The sequence below is a fragment of the Danio rerio genome, chromosome 16 (genome assembly GCF_049306965.1).
Source record: "Danio rerio strain Tuebingen ecotype United States chromosome 16, GRCz12tu, whole genome shotgun sequence".
Classification (NCBI taxonomy): domain Eukaryota; kingdom Metazoa; phylum Chordata; class Actinopteri; order Cypriniformes; family Danionidae; genus Danio; species Danio rerio.
The window spans coordinates 24,069,180-24,093,389 of record NC_133191.1 but is presented as its reverse complement, the minus strand read 5'-3'; the positions used below and the strand labels follow the sequence as shown (position 1 = coordinate 24,093,389).

General features: G+C 33.9%; 1 protein-coding gene across 8 annotated transcripts in view; it reads left to right on the top strand.

Moving 5' to 3' along the window:
• The first annotated feature begins 3,741 nt into the window (after window positions 1-3,741).
• Window positions 3,742-24,210, top strand: part of pbxip1b (pre-B-cell leukemia homeobox interacting protein 1b) — a 25,338-nt gene continuing 4,869 nt past the window's right edge. For 2 of the 8 annotated variants that reach the window (XM_073924968.1, XM_073924966.1), the window contains exons 1-10: window positions 3,743-3,832; window positions 5,325-5,358; window positions 8,013-8,101; window positions 9,486-9,698; window positions 11,422-11,722; window positions 14,232-14,456; window positions 16,409-16,432; window positions 17,613-17,656; window positions 18,271-18,387; window positions 21,253-21,511. In XM_073924968.1, coding sequence (XP_073781069.1) covers window positions 8,039-8,101; window positions 9,486-9,698; window positions 11,422-11,722; window positions 14,232-14,456; window positions 16,409-16,432; window positions 17,613-17,656; window positions 18,271-18,387; window positions 21,253-21,511 — 1,246 coding nt within the window. In that variant the 5' untranslated portion in view covers window positions 3,743-3,832; window positions 5,325-5,358; window positions 8,013-8,038. Of the gene's footprint in view, window positions 3,833-5,324; window positions 5,359-8,012; window positions 8,102-9,485; window positions 9,699-11,421; window positions 11,723-14,231; window positions 14,457-16,408; window positions 16,433-17,612; window positions 17,657-18,270; window positions 18,388-21,252; window positions 21,512-24,210 lie in introns of all 8 variants that reach the window. The other 6 variants (XM_017351348.4, XM_021466689.3, XM_073924970.1 and 3 more) reach the window with 4 other exon arrangements.

Genomic DNA, 24,210 nt, shown 5'->3' with positions numbered 1-24,210 from the left:
CTGCTCATTTAACTTATTACCAGGCACCATTGCCACAAGGTTGACCTTTTATCCAAAGGTTAAGGTTATCATATTTATACAGTTGAAGTCAGAATTATTAGCCCCCCTTTGTATTTATTATTTTTTTCTTTTTTAAATATTTCCAAAATGATGTTTTACAGAGCAAGGACATTTTCACAGTATGTCTGATAATATGTTTTCTTTTAGAGAAAGTCTTATTTGCTTTATTTCAGCTAGAATAAATGCAGTTTAATTTTGTTCTAAGAACAATAGATAAAAATGAATAGCCCCTTTAAGCTAATTTTTTCGATAGTCTACAGAACAAACCATCGTTATACAATAACTTGCCTAACTACCCTAACCTGCCTAGTAAACCTAATTAACCCAGTTAAGCCTTTAAATGTCACTTTAAGCTGTATAGGAGTGTCAAGAAAAATATCTAGTAAATATTATTTACTGTCATCATGGCAAAGATAAAACAAATCGGTTATTAGAGATGAGTTATTTAAACTATTATGTTGATAAAAGTGTTGATAAAATATTTTCTCCATTAAACAGAAATTGGGTAATTAATAAACAAGGAGGCTAATAATTCTTATTTTTTATTAAATTTTTTAATTGCTTAGAATGGTGTCAGTACATATTCAATCCAAGACATGAGCCAAAACTTTTTTCAAAGAGTGCAACGTAAAGGGTTAAAGGTCTGGGGATTTTTTAAAAGTTTAAATATTGGATGCAAACTGTGAGTTAAAACTGCTAATACTGAATACAATACAGGACAAACGCTGTACAAAAAGTCTTATAATACATTTCTTTAAAAAAAAAAAAAAAGTGTTAATTATCTGAGTAAATATACTGCTGGAATATTTTGGGTGGTGATCAAGGTCACAAATGTTTTATCAAGGACAAATCAAGGCATAGCATTTTTCATATTGGTACTTCAAAGGGCTTTACAAAAGCAAGAGAAATAAAATATTCAGTAAGAAATAAAAACAAAAAGAATTAAAATGATTATGATTAAAAATTAAATGGGATGTAAAAAGAAACAAAGACAGCGAGAAGTAGCACAGTGCTCATTAAGTAAAGCAATAAAGAGATATCAGAAGTCTGGATTTGAATGTGCCAACATTTTAAAATGATTTAATTATTTATATATATATATATATATATATATATATATATATATATATATATATATATATATATATATATATATATATATATATATATATATATATATATATATATATATATATATATATATATATACAGTTGTATTTGTCTTGAATCTCTCTTTCAAAAGTCTAGGAAGTTTAGCCTGCTTTGAAATGGCTAAATACAAAATTGTGTTAATTATTATGTATTTGGTCACTTTCTGTAAGTTCTGAAGACCCACAAAATAGTAAATGAGCAAACATATAGGGGTGTCACGGTGACACAGTGGGTAGCACGATCGCCTCACAGCAAAAAGGTCACTGATTTGAGCCCCGGCTAAGTCTGTTGGCATTTCTGTGTGGAGTTTGCATGTTCTCCCTGGGTGGGCATGGGTTTTCTCTGCTCCAGTTTCCCCTACAGTCCAACCACATAGGTGAATTGATTTAGCTAAATTGGCCGTAGTGTATGTGTGTGAATGCAAGAGTGTATAGGTGTTTCCCAGTGTTGGGTTGTGGCTGGAAGGGCATCCGCTGCATGAAACATATGCTGGATAAGTTGGGGGTTCGTTCCGCTGTGGCAACCATGATTAATATAAGAACGAAGCCGAAAAGAAAATGAATGAATGAATGAAAAGATATAGGCCATCAGTTACTACATCATATTTTATATTATTAACAACGAGCATTGCACACACAAATAATCTGCTTAAAATACATGAAACTGAATTTGTGATTTTTCCCCTTTATGGCAGATTTTGCATCCAAGTCAAAGTACTTAATGATCAAGAAAAAATAGATGCTAAAATGTAAGGGCTTGTCCATTAGAATTTAATTGAAACTTTGAATAGTTGTCACCTGCTAATTCTGCAAGTTGGTGATGATCATGTCAATTGATAGTGAAGTAAAAAACAATCGTGCACATACAAATAATTTATAATAAATACTGCAATAAGGGCAGCATGGTGGTTCTTCGATTAGCACTGTCGCCTCAGAGCAAGAAGGTCGCTGGTTCAAATGGTCACATTTCCGTGTGGAGTCTGTATGTTCTCCCCGTGTTGACGCGGGTTTCCACCACAGTCCAAAAACATGCACTGTAGGTGAATTAACTAAACAAAAATTGTCCATAGTGTATGAGTGTTTACCAGAACTAGGTGGGTTGAAGTTGGAAGGGCATCTGCTGTGAAAAACATTTGCTGGATAAGTTAGCGGTCCATTCCGCTATGATGACCCCTGATTTACAAAGGGACTTAGCCGAAAAGAAAATGAGTAATTATTTTTATTTATTTTTTTTATGAATTTATTAATCTACATGAAACAGAATTTATGATTTCCCTGTTCTTTTTTCCCTGTTGTGACATACTGTACAGTACATCCAAGTGCAAGTACTTCTTGATCAAGAAATAAAGTGCTAAAATGTCATGTAATTGGTCATTTAATTCTGGCTGACCTGTTTTCAAGTAAGTTGGTAATTAGATCAAATAATAATGAATTAAAAAACAATCGTGCACGTACAAATCATATATGAGGAATACTGCAATATTATGTAAAGAGAAGTTGAGAACTGTCCATTTTGATTTTATTGTGACTTAGAGAATGTATACTGTAAGGAGCATTCTACCAGAAACTTACATTTTTTTAACTTATAAAAAGTTGTATTATTTTTTTTAAAAGCATAAAATCATACAATTAAATGAGAAAATGCATCTTTGATCACTGCAGCTTCATCTCCATCAAATGATGTCACTTCCTTTGATTCATAGCCTTAAAGGTGTATTGCACACATTTTATGTAATGTAAAATGTGACGGGACTGACAGAAACCAATTGTACATATATCTGTATTATATATATGTAGTAATTATTTGTAGAATTTATTTATAATTTTTATGTTTTTAATAACTTGCTGTGATTGATAACAACTTAAACTTGTTCTTTTTTTCTCTAACAGTTTTTAGTATAACAAAACTAAAGCTGTAGGTTCAGTTGGGCTGAGGACAAGGACAATGAAAGGGTTTGTACATTTGTAAAGTGTTTTTAATAAAGAAAAAAAAAACAGAACCAAATGAATGACATATTGCTTTACAGAACAACTCACAGAAATCAATCATCAGTCCATTTTAGAAATTTTTGGGGTGAAATACTTTTTATTAACTGTAGGCATATTTATGTTTTTATCCAGGGACAGATATACGTTTCTGGTAGGATGCCCCGTATGTGACTCAGAACCCTATTTATATTAGACTTGTTTTGACTCTAACATTAAAAAAAATCTTCAAAAGATACTAAATCCCATTGCTTATAGTTACCTCTTCATGGTTTAATGAGACAAGACAGGCCCATACGTAAACTAAGTATAATTCACATGAAATAGATTCGCCCGGATCCACTTTTCTCGTTTGTTTGAGCACATGCTCCTCATTTCCATAAAGTCACCTGTTTTTGTCAGTCACGAAAAAAACGCTTTGAAGGACGGAGGATGAAGTATGCTTGGCATTGGTGGAGAACGCAGCACGTGGGCGGGATAAATCCGAAAGTCAAGCGCTGATTGGCGGAAAACTTTTGAGACGGAAGGCGTGTCAACGAAACTGCACACTTGCGTTTGAAACTTTGCAGAAGACACGAGTGAGTGGTGGGAATTAAAGCGGTACTTAAGGCGGAAAGGTGCTTCAGAGTAACTAGGTATGCTTTTTTGATACTTGTAAACTGTTTTTTTGTATTTAACCGATGTTAAATTGCACGCTCATAAAAGATATGGGCTTGGTTTTCTGTATTTCCGGCATGTGTGTGTGTTTATGTAAAGTGCGACATTTGTTTGCGGAATTTATGCTGAACACTCCCCCTTTTTTGACAGCTGCGTCTATTTAAAATGTAGACAGATGTCCAACAAAGAAACACACAGAGGACGTACGACGCGTACTGTTTGTGCTGATGTTCTTATGGCTTGAGGTTGTGTCTTTTTATGGAACATTGTATTTAATGTCCATAAAAGGAGGAGGTGATGCGAGAGATAAGACGGATTCAGTAATGAAGCTGCTGTTTCCTTGACTTTTAGAACAACCTTGGCTAGCCAGGCTAATCACGTTGTGCCTCAAACATCCATAGTTAAGTAGTTTTGATGTATATGATGCTAATAAGCTAATTGTTATTATTTCTAAATATCCATTGTCAATATTGTATAATTATATTACATAAATATGTAATCCTTTTTCATTCGACAAATACAGACAAACACATTAATGCAAGATATTTATATAAATATTCCCATAATTGTTTTGTATATGTTTCCCATTGATGGATTGCAGTCGGAAGAGCATAAGTTGGTGGTTCATTCTGCTGTGGCGACCCCAGATTTATCAAGGGACTAAGCTGAAAAGAAAACGCATGAATAAATGAATGTTTTGTATTTTTAAAATATTAATATCCACATTTTCAGTTATTATAACAGACTTTTTATCTGATTAAACAGATTTAGTCGGGTGCACATTGTGCTTCTTTCTGTTATTTTTAGCTGTTATCTATTTCAGACATTCTATATCCTCACTAATTCTCATAGCTCATGGCTATATTGAAAAAAACTCTCATGGGAGTCACACTATTAGCAGACCCAAATTACTGCGAATGGGAAAAAAAAAGATCCTTATTAAGGAGTGAAGTGTGTCACAAAGCGGTGCGTCAGTGATTAGGCCTTTTCATTTTGTAAATTTGCTTGTAAAATTCATCATTTCTGCTTAACAGGATTCTATTCTTGCGCAGATCGACTTATTATTCAGATCTGAATATTCATAAAGATGGCTCGAATGAAGGGATGTTTGAATACTCTGCTGTAACTCGGATAGAAATGGTTTTTGGTCTTTGGCCTACTTGGAAAAGTAGCTCATGTCTGCCTTGGTTTTCTGCTAGTGAGCTGTAGGTCCATTGCTTTGTTTTCCCAGTGCTGTCAGTGTAAGTATAACTCCTCCATTCTCCTCCTGCATTAATGCCTTTAGGGCTGCTTCTCGACATCCTTAGCTACACAGTTCTTTGCCAAAATATTTGCCAGCCGGGGAACTGGTGGTGTAACCAATGGGACAACACACAGATAATACTAATGAAGTGAACACTCTTTCACTGCACCTCCAGCTTTTCTCTCAATCCTTCAATCTTGTGTTTTTTTTTTTCTTTACTTATACAGTCCTATAGTGGAGTCGGCGTCCTCAATGAACTCGGTAACCAACCCATTTTTAACCCTCACATCACTTTGAGGCTTACATCGTATACATTCAGAGTCACTTCTGTAATGTTACTTTAGACTCAATACACAATAACATTCAACATGCAATATGTATTACCCTTAAACATATAGTGCACCAATATGTTTTTATTTTTATTTATTTATTTTTTTTCTGGTGGAACATTACTGATGATTTTGTTGTCTTTTGTTGATTCATAAAGGGCAAATCATATAAAATAAAAGTTATATTTTAATTAAAGTAATATTGAAAATGGCCCAATAATTTACTCCCCGTCAAGCCATCCTCGGATTAACTTTCTTCTTTCAGATGAACACCGTCGGAGTAGTTTTACATTTTATTCAGCCACCAGAAGTCAGTGAATTGGAGTTTATCATTTAAAATAAAGGAATATTTTTAGTTACAGAAAAGCATTGATTGGATTCGAGACCTTTTAAAAACCTTATGCTGTGTGGGTTTGTTTTATAATGATTTTATGTGATTTTTAACGTTTAAAAAAAAATTATACAGTATGCACTCTCAGAAAAAAAAAAGATACATGGTGTATCTGCAGGTTTTAAAATCAAAAGTACATTTTGGAGGTGACGCAGTGGCGCAGTAGGTAGTGCTGTTGCCAGGGCCGGAGTGGGGCTTCTTTTCAGCCCTGGAGTTTCAAGGCTTAGACCAGCCCACTTCAGTTCAGGATTGACTATATTAAAATAACGTCATTTTCAATTCAGAACTTTTGTCTGTAAGAGTTAGTGCTCATAGATATCCAAACATTGAAAAAAAAAAATAAATACATGCATGAATTAAGCTATATGTATAAAATAAAGATTAAAATCAAATGTATTGAATTCAAATGACACTATCATGCCTTTTTCAAGGAAACATCTGCTTTAAAACGTCAAATATTTGTCATAAATATGAGAACATTAAAGGGTTGCTAAATCTCTAACTATTCTTTGAAACATCACAATGTCCACAATGTTATATTTTGTTTACTTTATTTTAAATTGTTTGTGTATTTCTGAGTGAAGATTAAAAGTCAACATCTGACAAGAAACGGACTTCATAGATTTCTTTATTGGGCATCATTAACCTGCAGGCTGCATTCTGTTCATAGGGCTGTGAGAAAATAATTAAAAAGAGCAGAGCTGCGGTAAAGTAATGAATAAAACGATTGAGGCTATGGTCAAATAAATAAATAAATGAATGAAAAGGTGTGACTGCTCAGAGTGCAGTCATCTAGCGACACCAGCCCTTATGGCCAAAAAACTGACCGGCCCACCGGGAATACTCCCAGTCCTCCTGATTGGCCAATCCGGGCCTGGCTGTCGCCTCACAGCAAGAAGGTTGCTGGTTTGAGCCTCGGCTGGGTCAGTTGGCGTTTCTGTGTGGAGTTTGCATGTTCTCCCTGCGTTCACCTGGGTTTCCTTCGGGTGCTCTGGTTTTCCCCAAAGTCCAAAGACATACAGTACAGGTGAATTGGGTAAGCTAAATTGTCTGTAGAGTATGAGTTTGTGTGGTGACACAGTGGCGCAGTAGGTAGTGCTGTTGCCTCACAGCAAGAAGGTCACTGGGTCGCTGGTTCGATCCGTTGCTTAGTTGGAGTTTCTGTGTGGAGTTTGCATGTTCTCCCTGCATTCGCGAGAGTTTCTTTCGGATGCTCCGGTTTCCCCCACAGTCCAAAGCCGGCGCTACTGGTGAATTGGGTAGGCGAAATTGTCCGTAGTGTATGAGTGTGTGTGTGAATGTGTGTGTGGATGTTTCCCAGAGATGGGTTGTGGCTGGAAGGGCATCCGCTGTGTAAAAATGTGCTGGATAAGTTGGTGGTTTATTCCGCTGTGGCGACCCAGGATTAATAAAGGGACTAAGCAGACAAGAAAACGAATGATTGTATGAGAGTGTGGAGGAGCGAGGTCCAAATTTAAAACTACTTTGACTGTGTGTGTCTGAAAGAAGAAGTTAAGAGAGTGAGTGAATTATGGGGTAATTTTTGGAGGAACTATTAATTTTATATGGATTGTTTGTGATAAAATAATAATAATGATACATTTTATTTGTATAGCACTCTTCCTACATACATGCAACTCAAAGAGCTTCACAAGCAACAAACAAGCATAGTAAAATAAACTCAAACAAATGTATAGACAAATAAAGCAAAATAATCAACAAATATATACTCAGATAAAAGCATACATGTACACGCATATATGCTTATATCTACACAATAACACACACAGTAGTCCTTACATATGCATGCACACACTGTACATGCATACGTACACCTACACAATATACATATATACATAAAATGCATAAACTTTAAATACTGGTATATGTTTATATGCAATTTTAAAAACATGTGTCTTAACATGCTTTTTAAAAACATAAATGCTGTGGGATTCTTTCGTTTCATTTAGGAGGCAATTCAAACTTTTTAGAGTGATTGGTTTGTGCAAGAGACTAAACATTATTATTATTATTATTATTATTATTATTATTATTAATAGCAGCTTTGGGAAGCCAGATTTCCTTCAAATTTAGTTGGTTTTGTCTTTTGATTTGTCACTGTAATGGAACTGAAGTCTTCAGAAAGACTTCAGTGTGTTTTTCTGTGCGTGACACAAAGACTGTGTGTTTTTCAGTTGCTGGACGGAGTCGCTAGGGGTTAATGTCAGAAAACGGCACCAGTACTAATGGCAACAACTGGACTCTTCTGACCCCAGAAGTAAAGGTGTGTTTTAGTGTCAGAGGTATTGGTGAAAGTCTGTGTAGTTTATTTTGAAAACATTCATGTTGTTGATACAGGGGTCAATGACATTGTTGAATCTATCAATGTATTCAAATTTAAAATATGAATCATATGTGAATTTAATATACAACTGTGATGAATGTTTTTCATTACTAAATTAGAAGTTATTAGTTAATTAAAATATACAGTTGAAGGCAAAATTATTAGCATCTTGTAAATTTTTTTTTCATATATATCCCAAGAGATTTTTAATAGAGCAAAAAAAAAAAAATGTTAGATTATTTCCTATAATATTATAATTTTATATAAGTTTTAGTTTGGCTTGAATAAACATAATATAGAAACTGCTTAGGTCAATGTTATTAGCTCTTTTAATATATATTTTTTGTAGTTGGTTACTAAACTACTGTTGTTCAATGACTTGCAATCAACCTAACTTGTCTAGTTAACCTTATTAACCTTGTTAAGCTTATTAAATTGCACTTTAAGTTGAATACTAGTATTTTGCAAACTAACAATTAGAATTCGGTTATTTAAAACTATTATGTTTTTAAAATATGTGGACAAAAATGAAAAAGGGACCTATTATGCCTCTTTTTACAGGATTCAAAATAAGTATCTGATATCCCTAGTGTGTATGTGTAGTTTCAGCTTAAAACACCACACAGATAAGGTTTTATTTAAGGCTTTTAAACTGCCCTTTTTATTCTTGGATCCAAAATTGTGCCATTTTGGCAACTGTTGCTTTAAACTCAAATGAGCCTGTGCTCTTATCAAAAGAAGGCAAAGCCACAAAAAACGTATGCGTTAGCATTGTGGCAGATTCAAAACAAGACTAATGTGATCTCTGAAAAACTGAATATATCAAAATGATTTAGAAGAATGAAGTCCCTGGAAACTACAGTGTTTATTTGTGCGTCATAAAACTCCACATTTATAATCTACTTAGTCGCAGATATTACCTTCAGCAGGTACATTGTGAAAACTCTAATGGCGGATGGCTGCTTCTCATTCAGGTCTGTTTATGCTAATGAGGAAGAGTTAGTCATGAGTAGGGCTTTCCCCTCTGATGACATGTACAAAGGGAAAAAGTTAATCAAATTTTTATTAGGTATGATTACAAAAAAAATTATTAAAAAATTGTTATTATTACAGGCTAGTTATATCCACACATCTTGTTTAAACCCCTTATAAAACTTTTTTGGATAATAGGTCCCCTTTTAACAGAATTTGGGAAATACCTAAAAAGTTATGAAAAGTTCACAGGAACTAATCATTTTGTTTTTAACTGTATATACACAAGTGGAAAGTGCAGAATTTATAGAGAGGTCTAGTCTTGTCTGACAGAAATCATCTCCATGTGCAGGAGTCTGGAGCTAAGAATATGAGTCCAGTAACTGAAGGTCTTAAGGTGGAGGAGCAGCTCTCTAAAGCACCTGAGCCCTCAACATTGGCCCACAGTGACCTGGAGAAACACTCCTCTGATGCATCTGCTCACCAGCCAGAGACTGAGACATCAGCACAGATTCAGTCTGACCCAGCTCTCAGCCAAGGGTCAGAAAAAACACAGGAAACTCAGGTGTTCTTCCTCAAATACATAATTCAGATTATATAAGGTCCTGATGGACATAGAATTTTGTATTTTGATTTTTGGGGTGTGAGAAATTTTGGCATGCACCACTATGTTAACTAATACTAACTGATATAAGAAATTCCCTGGCTTTTACTGACTGAGAAGTTAAATTTTCTTGGCATGTAATGGACGAATAACAGATAGGCTGCTTTTGTGATTTGCATAATATGAAAATAGTTTTAACTTGAATATAATTTTGCATGGCTGCTATCTTTTCCATATTTGATAGCTCAATAGTAGCTTTGCAAAGTTTATATTTAACTTTTCTGACATCTACTTTTAACACCCAGTCTTTGAAGTGGACATTCTGAGGCAAAAGCTCTTTAAATTTAAGCTTTTCTGGCATGTTAGCCTTAGTTCTGAGGTACAGTCAGGTGCCTGCATTTGACTTAATGTAAATGATTTACAGTTAATGAAAAATAGCCTTACAATTACAAAAAAGAGTGATATAAAAATATAGTGTAAAAAAAAAACACTTCTTTGATTAATGCAAATTAAAATTTAAAGTGACAAATATTTCTGATGTTCCATGACAGAGAATAAAAAAATTCCCTGATATTCAATGACATTTGGGAACCCAGAAATGTAAGAAAGCTGTCACTTGGTTTGATCTCTTTCAAAGGGTACACTTTTTTACTTTTTAGGTGCTAATATTTACACCTTTAGGTAATATTATGTACCAATATGGATTACTTTATTATAAGCGTGTATCATTTGAAAAGGTTCCTCCTTTATTTCTGAGAGTGTAAAAAATATGATATGTCTTTATATGGATGTTTCTAAACCTTATCACAAAATTGAATCACAAACAAATATAGAGGATGACTGATTTTCTTTTAACGCATTAAGTGCTGAAACACAACAGTTAAAGCATGATATCAAAACTGAAATGTACCCATTATTTACTTAATCCTATTTCTTTTTCAAACCTTTTATAATTTAAAAAAAAAAAATATATATATATATATATATATATATTTTGAAAACTGTTGGAAATCAATAGTCATTGACATCCATAATAGAAAAAAAAACCATGGAAATCAATAACTGGTTTCCTGCATTCTTCAGAACTACAATATTTCCAAACATCAGATATTAGCAATATGGCCATGTTTGCCCAACTTTACAGTCCACTACAGTCATGTCCTTTGAAGCAGTGACAAAAAATATGACTGAGACTTTCAAAGTGCATCACTTCTCTCTTGAAATGAGACTGAGCTTAAATTTTAACAGCATATGGTTCTCTTGGCCAGTTAACTGTACAATCAAATGCTCATGAAAAAGAGTGCTTGTGTGTTTGGCTGAATGACGTTGGCTTTCATATCATGGGATTAATATATACACGGTCTATTATAAAGCTTTTATAATTAACTTAAACCTTTTTAAACTTTATTTATGATTATTATTTATTAACTCTTTTTTTTTATCCCAGAAGTAAAGGAGTATTTCTGTGTCAGAGGCAATGCAAAAACTCTTAGTGGTATTCGTAAGGAATCGAATGCAAGCAGAGTTTGGATTTTTGTAAAGTATAGCACCATCTGCTTTTAAAAAAGATTAGAATCCATTCAAGAGAGAATAACTATGCATTTGTAAATTTACAAATCAAAAAAAAAAAAAAAACATTTACTTTATTGTTAAATGTAAACTAAATGTACCAACTGTTTACTAGATAACGCCACCAGAGACAAGTGAGGGTCGGGCTCAGCTGAATGCAGCACATGTCAATGAAGGCCCCAGCTCTGTTAGTGTTGAAGACATTAGCTCCTGGAGTCCTGACCATGAGGAACAAGATGCCCTTGCAGGTCATTTGGAGAGCCCAGCGTGTCCCGGCACTGATGCAGAGTCATTCTCTGACTCTTACTCTCACATTAGTCCCACCACTGGATCGAGCCCTGTTCCTGCTTCAGTGTGTAAAGAAAGAGACCACTTTAAATCAGATGAAGAAACTCTGAGGAAAAGCACAGGTGAAGGTGAGAAACGTTCAAAAGCTGCTTGTTCGCACTACTCCTTTAAAATGAGATAAAGCCAGACATTTTTTTTAAGTGTAGGATATTATAATACAATAATGTAATATAATATTAATATTATTATATTAATATTATAATATTAATGTTATATACTATAATATTAATTGTAAGGACAAAATAAGAAGTCTATAATTTCATAGTATGCTCTGTCGTATATTTTGCGCTGTTACAAAGTACATTGTTTGTGATACAGTGTTTAACTAATACATCGATATCAGGATATGAAAGGACTTATTTTGTGATATTAGTTTTGTCATGTTGACCAGCCTTGTGTTTAATCCAAAATGGTAGTGTTATACTTCTTTCCTCAGTGCCTTTTTTTGTGTTTTTAATACCTAGTGTGTATGTGTATGTCTTATATTTGTGTGTATGTGTATATATTTTTTAAAGTGTCGGTGGTGGTCAAAATGGAGCTTAACTGCAGTTGGCAGGTCTGAAATGGGATGATGATTATGAGGATGGGGTTGTGCATGATGACTGGCGGCAGCTTGACAGCTTGATTTCTGATTAATGTTGTTGTTTTTTTTATATATTTTAAAATATGCAGACAGTGTGTCCGCTCTGATTACGGTTTTGGGTATATTATGCTCTATGGCTTTTTCCCTCTGGTTTAAGTAAACATTTGCTTGTACCTGCATCCACAAAACATAGACTTAATTTCTTAAATCTGTTTAAAGGTATAGTTCACCCAAAAATGAAAACTTACTCAGAGATTTACTCAGAAACAAGTGGTTCCAAGTATGTTAATTTATCTGTTAAACACAAAACAAGATATTTTAAAGAATGCTGAAACCAGTAACCATTGACATCCATAGCAGGAAATAACACATACTATGGAAGTTCAATGGCTTTTGTTTCCCTACATTTTTTTTTAAATGGCTTATTTTGTGTTCATTGGAAGAATTCAATTCCAACAGGTTTCTGATAACTGAAGAACAATTAAATTATAACAGATTTTTATTTTTTATTTTTTGTTGAACTATCCCTTTAAGATGGTGCATCAGAGTTTGTCGTTTTTACTGCAAATATGTAAAAAAAAAAATGTATTGTAAAGTATGGTATCAGGCTACATTATAGTTTGGTTTTAGCTGATACTTTAAGCATCTTGTAAATCATAAAATGTATTCACATTCAAAAGTTTAAAGATTTATTATTATGTTTTTGAAAGAATTCTGTAATATTTAATCATTAATATTAAAAATAAAAAATATTAAAATAAAAATAGTAATATTGTCATAACTTAAAAATGGATTTATTGATCTTATAGTGAATCATTCGTATATGTTCTTCAAGAAAAATGTCATAACATCAATTTGAAAACACTTGTGTATAATTTTTCAGGATTCTTTAATTAATTGAATGTCAAGTAATTAAAAAAGAAAGCTTTTGTAAAAACGATCAAATTAAAGCATTGGGTCATGACCAAAAGGACAAGATCTCGGATACAAGCGGCCGAAATGAGTTTCCAGCTCTGTCACCCGGGAAGAGCTCGGAGTAGAGCCACTGCTCCTCCACAACGAGAGAAGTCAGCTGAGGTGGCTCAGGCATCCTTTTCGGATGCCTCCTGGATGCCTACCTAGGGAAGTGTTTCAGGCATGTCCCACCTGGATGAGGCCTCGGAGAAGACACAGAACACACTGGAGGGACTATGTCTCTTGGCTGGCCTTGGAGCACCTTTTTTATTATGGATGTGAATGGTGACTGTTTTTTGAACATTATTCAACATATCGTTTTTGTGTCCAATGACACCAACAACAACAACAAAAAATAATGAAGTCAGAAATTATGCCAGAATTTACATTTTCAGATGAACTATCGCTTTTTAAAGCTTCTTTCTTAAATAAAACTATCAATTTCTTTTTAAAATATCTCTGACCCCAAACTTTTGAACGCCAGTCTAAGTGTATAAATAATTTAGCTTAGAAATGCTTGAGTCCGGCATGTTTTAGTCATCTTACTTAGTTTATTGCTGGATTGGTGAAGCTGCAGACCAGACTAATGACGTGACTGTGGGGAGATCCAGAAATAGAGCCTCAGCCTTGATTCCCCAGACAGCACTAACCCTACAATCACAAGACAGCGAGTGGTTAATAACATGTTCCAGGGACTAAAAAGAATGTTCATGTCCTACTTGTGCAAATAATTCTAGCTATTAAACGCACACATAATCTTCTTGTCAAATGGACTTGGCAATGTATATGAGGAATATTGTTGGCCTCCTGGCAGAAAGCTTTTGTTTCTCTGTTGTAAGTTGCATTGGAGTAATTCATCTGTTGAATGCATAAATAAAAATGTCCACTTAAAAGCATCTTCCTATCAATAAAGGTGATATGGCTGCTTTACTAACCTGCTGTATAATAGAGTTGCTCATAAAATACAGTTGTGTATTTTTCTGTATATTCTCTGGTTTTAGCAACTGCTGAGTTTCATCATATCTCCCGTTTCCGTGTAGAGCCGAAGGAAGTGTTGGAAACAAACGGGAAAGAGGGAGACGGTTTAAGAAAGAGAAAGATCTCCCACCTGGGCTCTTTGGACAAGACTGAGATAGAGGATGATGAAGAGAAGGAGGAGGAAGACTTTCAGCCGCCTCAAAGAGAAGAGGAAACTGTCTTTACTTTAAACAAGTGTATCATCGCAGCTATCATTCTTCTAGGGCTTGGGACCATTTTTTTCTCTGGTAAGCATGAGCACTCTTTTACATTGGATTTATTACAAATTTGTTATGTAGTAACACATTCAAATGATAAATGTATCATATATCGATGACGGTTGTTAAATGCTAAGACAATTATCATATTCATCACCAATTTTTTGTTAGAATTTATCAACTTTTTATTGTTGTTTTATATTATCATCAGCATAAAGATAAGAGTTTGTAAATCCCATTATTGTCCACCATGAGTAAAAATGAAAGATTGTGTTAATAGGCAGACACATTTAAAGGGGCTATAATAATCAACTTCTCAAAATATTGAACTAGAACAGAGATGCCTAAACTAGGGTCTGCAGGCCAAAGTTGCCCCATGAAAACCTTTGATTTGGCCCGCTACCCCATCTGAGAAGAGAGGAAAAGTGATGGGGATGGTTTAGAGATTGTCATTTCAAATCTAATGTAGCATTTTGTTTGTTTTATTGTTAAAAGCTAACTTAAATTACATGTTTCAATTCAATATTGTATTTAATTCAGATTTAGTTTAAATGTACATACTGTCACCTGATGGATAGAGACAATGCAGAGACTTTTTGTGAGCAAAGTAAGGCAAAGGCAGATTCTGCTTGACTAGTGTATTTAGCTTTGAACTCCACTTCTCACTGTTATGTTTTTTATTGCAATAAGTGATCATCTTAAAAGTTATACTGCATTAGTTAATATGATGTAAAGTAATGTTTTTTTTTTTTTTGAAACATTCTAAAATAAATTAGGTTAATTAACCTTGGCAACTTTAATGTAATGTAATGTAGTTTGGGGTTTTTAACCTTCGGCCCATGGTTATCGGAGATATTTGGTTTTTGGCCCTTTTATACAAAAAGGTATGGGCACCCCTGACCTAGAACTTTAGGGTTAGTTCATCCCAAAATTGCAAATTGTATTATTTATTCCTCACCTTCATGTTGTTCTAACCCCCTGAGACCTTCGTTTATCTTCAAAACAAAAATGAAGATAATTTAGATGAAAACTGAGAGCTCTCTCATCCTTCACAGACAGCAACAGTCTCAAGACCAGAAAATGAAATGTCAACACATTCCATGTGACTTCATTGGTTCAGCTGTAATCATATAAAGCTCCAAGAACACTTTTGTGTGCCAAAATACTCTGTAAAAACAAGTTTTTTTTTCCATGTTGTATGTCTTTCGCATTAAATTAAGGTGCACATTTACTATGGGCAATATGATATTTCCCTGTTGTGCTATATGTTGCGCAATACATTGTACTGCCTGTAGTAAAAGTGCACCCAGGCAAGAAAAAGAAAACATTGACATAAAATATGCAGTTTTTTTTTTTTTTTTTTTGGTGCACAAAAATGTTCTTGGAGCTTCATCTGGTGACATTTGAATGATATTTTTATAGTTGAACATGTTTTGACAATTTTTTTGGTTTATTTTTTGACTGGACGCCTTGCAACCCTTGCCGTCTATAGCGAATAAGAGCTTTCGAATGTCACAAAACAAAATTAGGCAACACTTTTTTTTTGGTAGTCCATGTGAGTATTAGTTGACTGTCTGCTTAATATCTGTTGATACTGCTCCTTCAACAGACGTTTAACTGACTATTAAAACTTTCAAGTACATATCAACTTACACTAAGTAAAATGTAACTGTCTACTTAAAATCTAATGAGAATTAGTTGGCATGTAGGTGCAAATTAACTTAAATTCAACAAATGAACCATCAAGATAAAGTGTGACCCAAAATTATCTCAAATAAATTATAGAACACTTAATTTGTGTTCTGTTTAAAGGTTTTGAATTATGTGAGTAATTAAAAAAAGAAACAAACAGCATTTTTCATTGGGTGAACTAAGCCTTTAATTATAAAATGGTGTGTGATAAAAAAAATATGTATGCAGTGTCTCATATCAGCGAGTGGATTTGAATATGTTCCTGTGTCTGAGACTCTGTTGTTCCACAGGTGTGCTCATGGATGCGGATGATGGTAGGGTGTGTGTGTGTGTGAGAGAGTGTGTGGAATGGAGCAATGAGATGCTTTATCTCAATGTAATTTGCTTGTTGATGGTTGCTGCAGTTGAAAAAGTGCATGTGCTGCTGAATATTTGCTAAATAAAATCCTCAGCTTTGTTACTGTTTCCACCTGGTACTAACATGTTCAAATGCATCTCTTGTGACCACTTGGATTTTGATTTCATTGAGATGCTTCAAACTTATCTCACCATGGATTAATAAAAAAAGACATCTTAATACTAGGTGTAAATAGAGCCATGCTGTCTGTGACTTTATATTTTATAATTTAAAACAATGTTTCTCAACCACATTCCTGGAGACCCACCAACACTGCATATTTTGGATGTGTCATTTGTCTGTCACACCCATTACAGGTCCTTTGGTCTCTGCAAATGAGCTGATAATCTGAATCAGCTGTGTTTGGTTAAGGAGACATGCAAAATGTGTAGAGCTGGTAGTTCTCCAGGAACGTGGTTGAGAAACACTGGTCTAAAATATATTGAAAACCCATTTTTAAACTACTACTATTTTTGTTATCAAATATTTAAGAGGGAAATGCAATGCTTTGTTTATTAAATACCACCATATTCTAATACTTTAATTTTAATTTAACTTATAATTTAAAATATTTAAGAATGGACTCATTCTGTTTTGTATGCTCAATGTACTAATTTTGAAATACATTTAATATGTTACTTTTTAGATTTACAGTTTGAGAAACTGGCTAAATTTGTTTTGGCAGTGTCTCATGATGATTAGCAACACGTAGCAGGCACATTAGAAATTATTTGCACAGCATCTTTAATTTCCTGTGTTGTTATGCGGATGCTCTGAACCACTCTGAATAACTGTTAAAATCATTAATTGATTAGGTTAGAATAGTGAAAATGTGAAAGAATCTAAAATGTTTTTAAGTCATTTTGATCACATACATTGCATGTTTTTTTTTTTTTTTATATCTGCTGGAACTGCATGCTTTCTGTGTGATCCTTAGACTCCCAGGTGTTATGGCTTCATGTTAGTTTTTTTTATGTTCATCACATTTACCAGTATTGTTTTGTAATGTTGACGCCTGATCAAACATGCTTTGTTGTGAGTGATTTATTTTTTTCTTTTGCTTTTTTGTGCTTGATCTCCTGTGTTTTTCCCCACAGAAGCAGATGTGGATGTTAGAGAGCTGAAGGATCCGCCAAATCAGGTCAGATCATTTGTTCTTTACTTATTTTTTTTATTTGTAACATTTTAGTCAGTAATATACAGTTAAAGTCAGAATTATTAGCCCCCCCTTTTGAGTTTTTCTTTTAAAATATTTCCCAAATAATGTTTAACAGAGCGAGGACATTTTCACAGTGTGTCTGATAATATTTTTTCTTCTGGAGAAAGTCTTATTTGTTTTATTTCGGCTATAATAAAAGCAGTTTTTAATTTTAGTAACTATTTTAAGGTCAAAATTATTAGCCCCTTTATGCTATATTTTTTCGATTGTCTACAGAACAAACCATCGTTAAACAATAACTTGCCTAATTACCCTAACCTGCCTAGTTACCCTAATTAACCCAGCTAAGCCTTTAAATGTCACTTTAAGCTGTATAGAAGTGTCTTGAAAAATATCTGTTAAAATATTATTTACTATCGTTATGGCAAAGATAAAATAAATCAGTTATTAGAAATGAATTAGTAAAACTACTATGTTTAGAAATGTGTTGAAAAAAAATCTTTGTTAAACAGAAATTGGGGAAAAAAACTAAACAGGGGGGCTAAAAAGTCTGACTTCAACAGTGTATATAAGCTGCAAATGTATTTGTGTGACAGGATTGGCTGAATCTTGAAGACTCCAGAGACACGCCTGTTGGCCTTCAGCCTCCAGACATTTTAAGCAAACACACAAAGGACGATCAGCAAATATTGGCTCTACAGGCACAGCTTCAGGTACAAACACCTGTGCTAAATAAACAGCAAATAAAGGACTAAAGTCAATGTATAATGTTCCTTAGATGAACAACTGTTTTTGACTCTATCATTAACCCTTGAAGCTCTAATGTGCTTACAGCAACCGTCTTATCTATTTTTAATTTAAAGGTAAAAAGTAGTTGTAAATTGTTGTAAATAATTGTAAGTAGTTGTAAATACAGCAGTGAACATCTCGGTGCCTCTAAAGCTGCTGAGAGTGCTGATTAAATTAATATGTAAATGTGTACTGTGTTTTCTTCTCAATAATAAAATAAACACAATTACAAGCATGAGAAAACAGCAGTTAAAGCGATAATTCACCCAAAAACGAAGATTTACTCTCTATTTACTCACACTCAAGTGGTTTCAAACTTTGATTAGTTTATTTCTTCCCAAATAAGAATATTTTGAAGAAAGATAAAAAAAAAACTTGTACCCATTGACTTGCATAGTACATGTAGTTGTTTTGGATGGCGCAGTAGGTAGCGCGATCGCCTTACAGCAAGAAAGTCGCTGGTTATAGCCCTGGCTGGGTCAGTTGGCATTTCTGTGTGGAGTTTGCATGTTCTCTTCGTGTTCACGTGGGTTTCCTCCGGGTGCTCCGGTTTCCCCCATAAGTACCAGACATGCGCTATAGATGAATTGGGTTGGCTAAATTGGCTGCAAAATTGGTGTATGTATGTGTGTTTGAGTGTCTATATGTGTTTCCCAGTAATGGGTTGCAGCTGGAATGTCATCCGCTGCATAAAACATGCTGGATAAGTTGGCGGTTCATTCCGTGGTGGTGACCCCATAATAATAAAGGGACTAAGGCGAAAATAAAATGAATGAATGAATGAATGAAAGTAGTTGTTTTTTTGATGATTTTTCACAAATTTTTGAGTGAACTATCCCTTTAAGAAATATTGCAATGCTGTAAATTTGTTAATTTATTTATCGCTTTATACTGTAGACAGCTTTAACTCAAGCATCTCTACTGTATTAAACACCAAAAACAGTGTCATTATTGCATTTGAATAGAATAACAGGAGAGCTGTCTGATATATATGTATTTATAATTATATATATATATTTTTTTACATTGGGATATTTTGTTTTTCCCCTATATATAGCTGTGTTTACAAAGAATTTGTTTATTTAAATTGATTAGAATTGATTCTGTAGGGGAGTGAATCCTGTAGTAAATATGAAGTTAGAAATTATATAATATCTTATGCCTAAACGCTTTAGAGTTTAATAAAATGCTCACAACAGAAATAAATGCAGATGACAAACTTTCACTCTATCATGTGTTCTGATCTGTGACTATTATCCAAGCATTGGTTTTCGTGAAATGTGACTATCGTATATGCAATAAAGATGCTGAAACTATGTATTGTGTAGCCCTAAATTGCAGTTCAGTTTCTACAATAAAGCTGCTCTTTAATGTTTGTACTCCTGCAAATCTGGAGGCCATTCTTTGTACGTGGATTACTTAATTAGCTAAATTTGGCTATTGACGGTTTGACAAGATCTAGGATTGTTTCGTTGTTTAAAACTCATCCGAGAGTTTTTGTCATAGCAACAGTTCTGGTAGCTCAAACCTGCTCGGAGCAGGCTAATTTCATATAAACAGGATTAGATCGGCTCATTTCAAGCAAAGGTGATACTGAAAGTATGTACCGAATGCTAATATTTTCTTACAGTAATTATTACTTAGGAAAATATAGTAAAAATGTTTAAATATATATATATATATAAATAAAATGTATGCAATCTGCACTCTGAATTAAAAGTACAAAGACTGTCACAGGGTGGTTCTCCCCAAGAGCTTCAAAGAGAAAATTTTTTTATTATTTATTTTTATTAATGTATTTATACAAAATTAATTTATACAGCCAGTTATTTCTTACACTAACTAAAATAACTAAATAAATGGCTAATGACTAAAATTAGTAAAAAAAAAACTAAATAAATGGCTAAATACTCTTGAAACATAAAAGTGTAAAGCCTGCAGACCACAACAAAGGTGGAAAGTTGCTGCGTTTCATATTTAACAAACCGTTTTCTGCTAATTTGATGTAATTTTGCTCACATGGATAATTAAATATTAATAAGATGATGTCATTACGATGCTGTGCCGTCAGCCAATGGTTGCATTGCTGATCATAATTTTGAGTATCGATAGATTTATCCTTCACAACATACGCAGCGATCTCAGATCAGTTCATCCAGACATTTTAATCTAATTTACGAACTTGTTTGAAGAACCATAATAGCCAGGGATTAGTTATCCACATTAAAAGATCCAGGATCTGCCAAATCATCTTAGATCATTTAAGTGAGGTATAAAGAATGGACCCCTGATCTCAACTGATTGACTGGAGGTAATAAATCCAAACCATTTTAGTGGCAATGAAGTTGGAGACCTCATTGCCACACCTACCTGTTACATCATCATCACAGACCAATGATGTATTTCTAACATTTTACAAACTCCCAATAGAAAATCTAATCATGAAATTGAAATAACCTCAGAATCATTTTTTTTATTCACTTCAAGTGTATTGGGGCTTTTATTTATTAAGTGTACTGGGGCTTTTATAAATTAAATTTAAATTGTGTGATTTTTGCTATAATATCTTTAAAATGCATTTATAAATTCTAAATAAACGCTGGTGTAATATATAAATTTACACTGGTCCTTAAGGTTTCAGGGACCAAAAGCTGTTGTAATATACTTTTGGATTAAGGCAATTTCTGAAATATATCCCTCAATATATTAAAGGAGCATGACAATTTCTCTTGTATTTCCTCTTTGGAAGTGTTTTGTTGTTCATTATTTTACCTTGTCTGTAAATTCAGCAATATCAAGGTGAACTGAAAGCAGCGCAGCTTCTGGCAGAGACAGGAGAGAAGGAGCGCGAGCGGAGAGAAGAGCTGGAGAAGGAGTATCAGAGGATTAAAGAAGAACTAGACAGACTGCCTGCTCTTCAGAAGGAGCTGGAGCAGGAGAACGAGAGAATGAAAGAAGAAAGTGCAAGAGCGCAGAAAGAGCTGAAGGCGCTGCCGTCGCTGCAGAGCGAACTGGAGCATCTGAGAGCTCAAGTTTCCCAGCTCACAGGTGCAGTGAACACACACGCACACTGACAGTAACAGTCCATCAGTCGAACGCATCTGTTCTGATTTATTTTTCTTAAAAAAAGAAAAAGATTAAAAGCCAGAATCACTTGCATGTTTTTACCTTGATGCACTGTTAAAAATGGAAAAAATGTAATAAGTGATATTAAAAAAAAGTATGATATGTTTTTTTGTGCCTGTAACACTTTACAATAAGGTTCAATAAGTTAATGTTAGTTAATATAATAATGCGTATACAAACGATGAGCAATACATTTGATACAGTATTTATTACAGTAATTTATCTTTGCTAAAATTAGTTAATGGAAGTAAACTCTTTTGATGTTAGTTCATGTTAACTCTTAGTGTAATTTTTGTAACTGTGGAAAGTGTGTTATCCAAAAAATAAGAAAATACTAAATTGTCACTTGTTTTAAATTTACCTTGGGAAATTAGAAATATCTGTCCATGGCTATCTCCCACCACCAGTTACAAATATTAAGCAAGCAAACAAATAAATAAATAAATAAATAAATAAATAAATAAATAAATAAATAAATAAACAATGTGAACCAGAAATTGCATCCATTTAAATAAAGTTTGTATTCATCAATAAAAAAGGTGCTTTTCACTTTTTACAAATACAAAGAAAAGAAAAACCACAGCAATTACAACAAAAGAAAATAACAAAAACAACAACAACAACAAAAACTCAGCACTTAGAACTTAAATGAAAGTAAATACCAATAAGAAAAAAAGCACAACTTTAGATTTTAATACATTTTAAACTAAAATTAATAAATGTTGTACTGCACAAGTACTGATCATGTTAGTAAATACATTAACTAATGAAACCTTATTGTAAAGTGTGAACATTGTTTCATAATGTTTAACAATTACATATAAATATGCAAAATCAGCAAACAAATATTGCCCTAATTATTTATTAGTTAATATTTGATAGTTCCTATTAAAACTACTTTTTAAATATATATATATATACTGTATGCAGTTAAAAGTCAGAATTATTAGCCCCCCCTGAATTATTATGACCCGTTTATTTTTTTCCCCAATTTCTGTTTAATGGAGGGAAGATTATTTCAACACATTTTTAAGCGTAATAGTTTTAAAAACCTATTTCTAATAACTGATTTATTTTATCTTTGCCAGTTTATCTTTGCCAGCTGACAGTAATTAATATTTTACTTGATATTTTTTTAGACACTTCTATACAGCTTAAATTGACATTTAAAGGCCTAACTAGGTTAATAAGGTGAACTAGGCAGGTTAGGGTAATTAGGCAAGTTATTCTATAACAATGTTTTTTTTCTGCAGACTATCGAAAAAAATATTTGCTCAAAGGGGCTAATAATTTTGTCCCAAAAATAGTTTTTCAAAACTGCTTTTATTCTAGTCGAAATAAAACAAATAAGACTTTTTGCAGAAGAAAAAATATTATCAGACATACTGTGAAAATGTTCTTGCTCTTTTAAATACCATTTAGGAAATATTTAAAAAAGAATAAGAATATATATAAGTATGTGTGTGTGTGTGTGTGCATATATATATATATATATATATATATATATATATATATATATATATATATATATATATATATATATATATATATATATATATATACACACACACATTATAAATAAAATGTGTATGTGTGTGTTAAATATTTTATATATAGACATACCGGCCACTTTATTAGGTACACCTGTCCAACTGCTCGTTAAAGCAAATTTCTTATCAGCCAATCACATGGCAGCAACATGACATGGTCAAGACAATCTGCAGCAGTTTAAACTGAGCATTAAAATGAGGAAGAAAGGTGATTTAAGTGGCTTTGTTGGTGCTAGACAGGCTGGTTTGAGTATTTCAAAAACTGCTTATCTACTGGGATTTTCACACACAACCATATCTAGGGTTTACAGAGAATGGTCTGAAAAACAGACAATATCCAGTGAGCAGCAGGTCTGTGGACGCAAATACCTTGTTGATGTCAGAGGAGATTGGCCAGACTAATTCAAGCTAATAGAAAGGCAACAGTAGCTCAAATAACCACTCGTTTCAACTGAGGTATGCAGAAGAGCATCTCTGAACGCACAACACGTCCAACCTTTAGGCCAGGCACGTGCACACATAAGGCTCATCCTGTGCAGTACACATGCCCTTATTAGTCTTGGATAAAAAGTGCCCTTCCAAAATGATCAAAAGTGCCCCCGCAACCCCCCATCCCCCCCTACCCCTACCGCCCTTCAGTAGGCGCGCAACAACACCGCTCTTGAGTACGTGCCCATCCCCCCCTCCCCCTTACAGTACGCGCGCGACAACACCGCTCTTCATAACGCGCACGACAACAACACCCCCCCCCCCCCCCCCCCCCCCTTCAAAAAATTTATCCTGCACATGGCCTTTGGACAGTCTCTGCACGGACCTGCTTGAGTCCGATGGGCTACAGCAGCAGAAGACCACACCGGGTGCCATTTCTGCCAGCTAACAACAGGAAACTGAGGTAGAAGATAGAAGATTGGAAAAACGTTGCCTGCTCTGATGAGTTCTGATTTCTGCTGCAACATTTAGATGGTAGTCAGAATTTGGTATCAACAACATGAAAGCATGGGTCCATTCTGCCTTGTATCAATGGCTCAGGCTGATCGTGGTGGGGTAAGTATGTGGGAGATATTTTCTTGG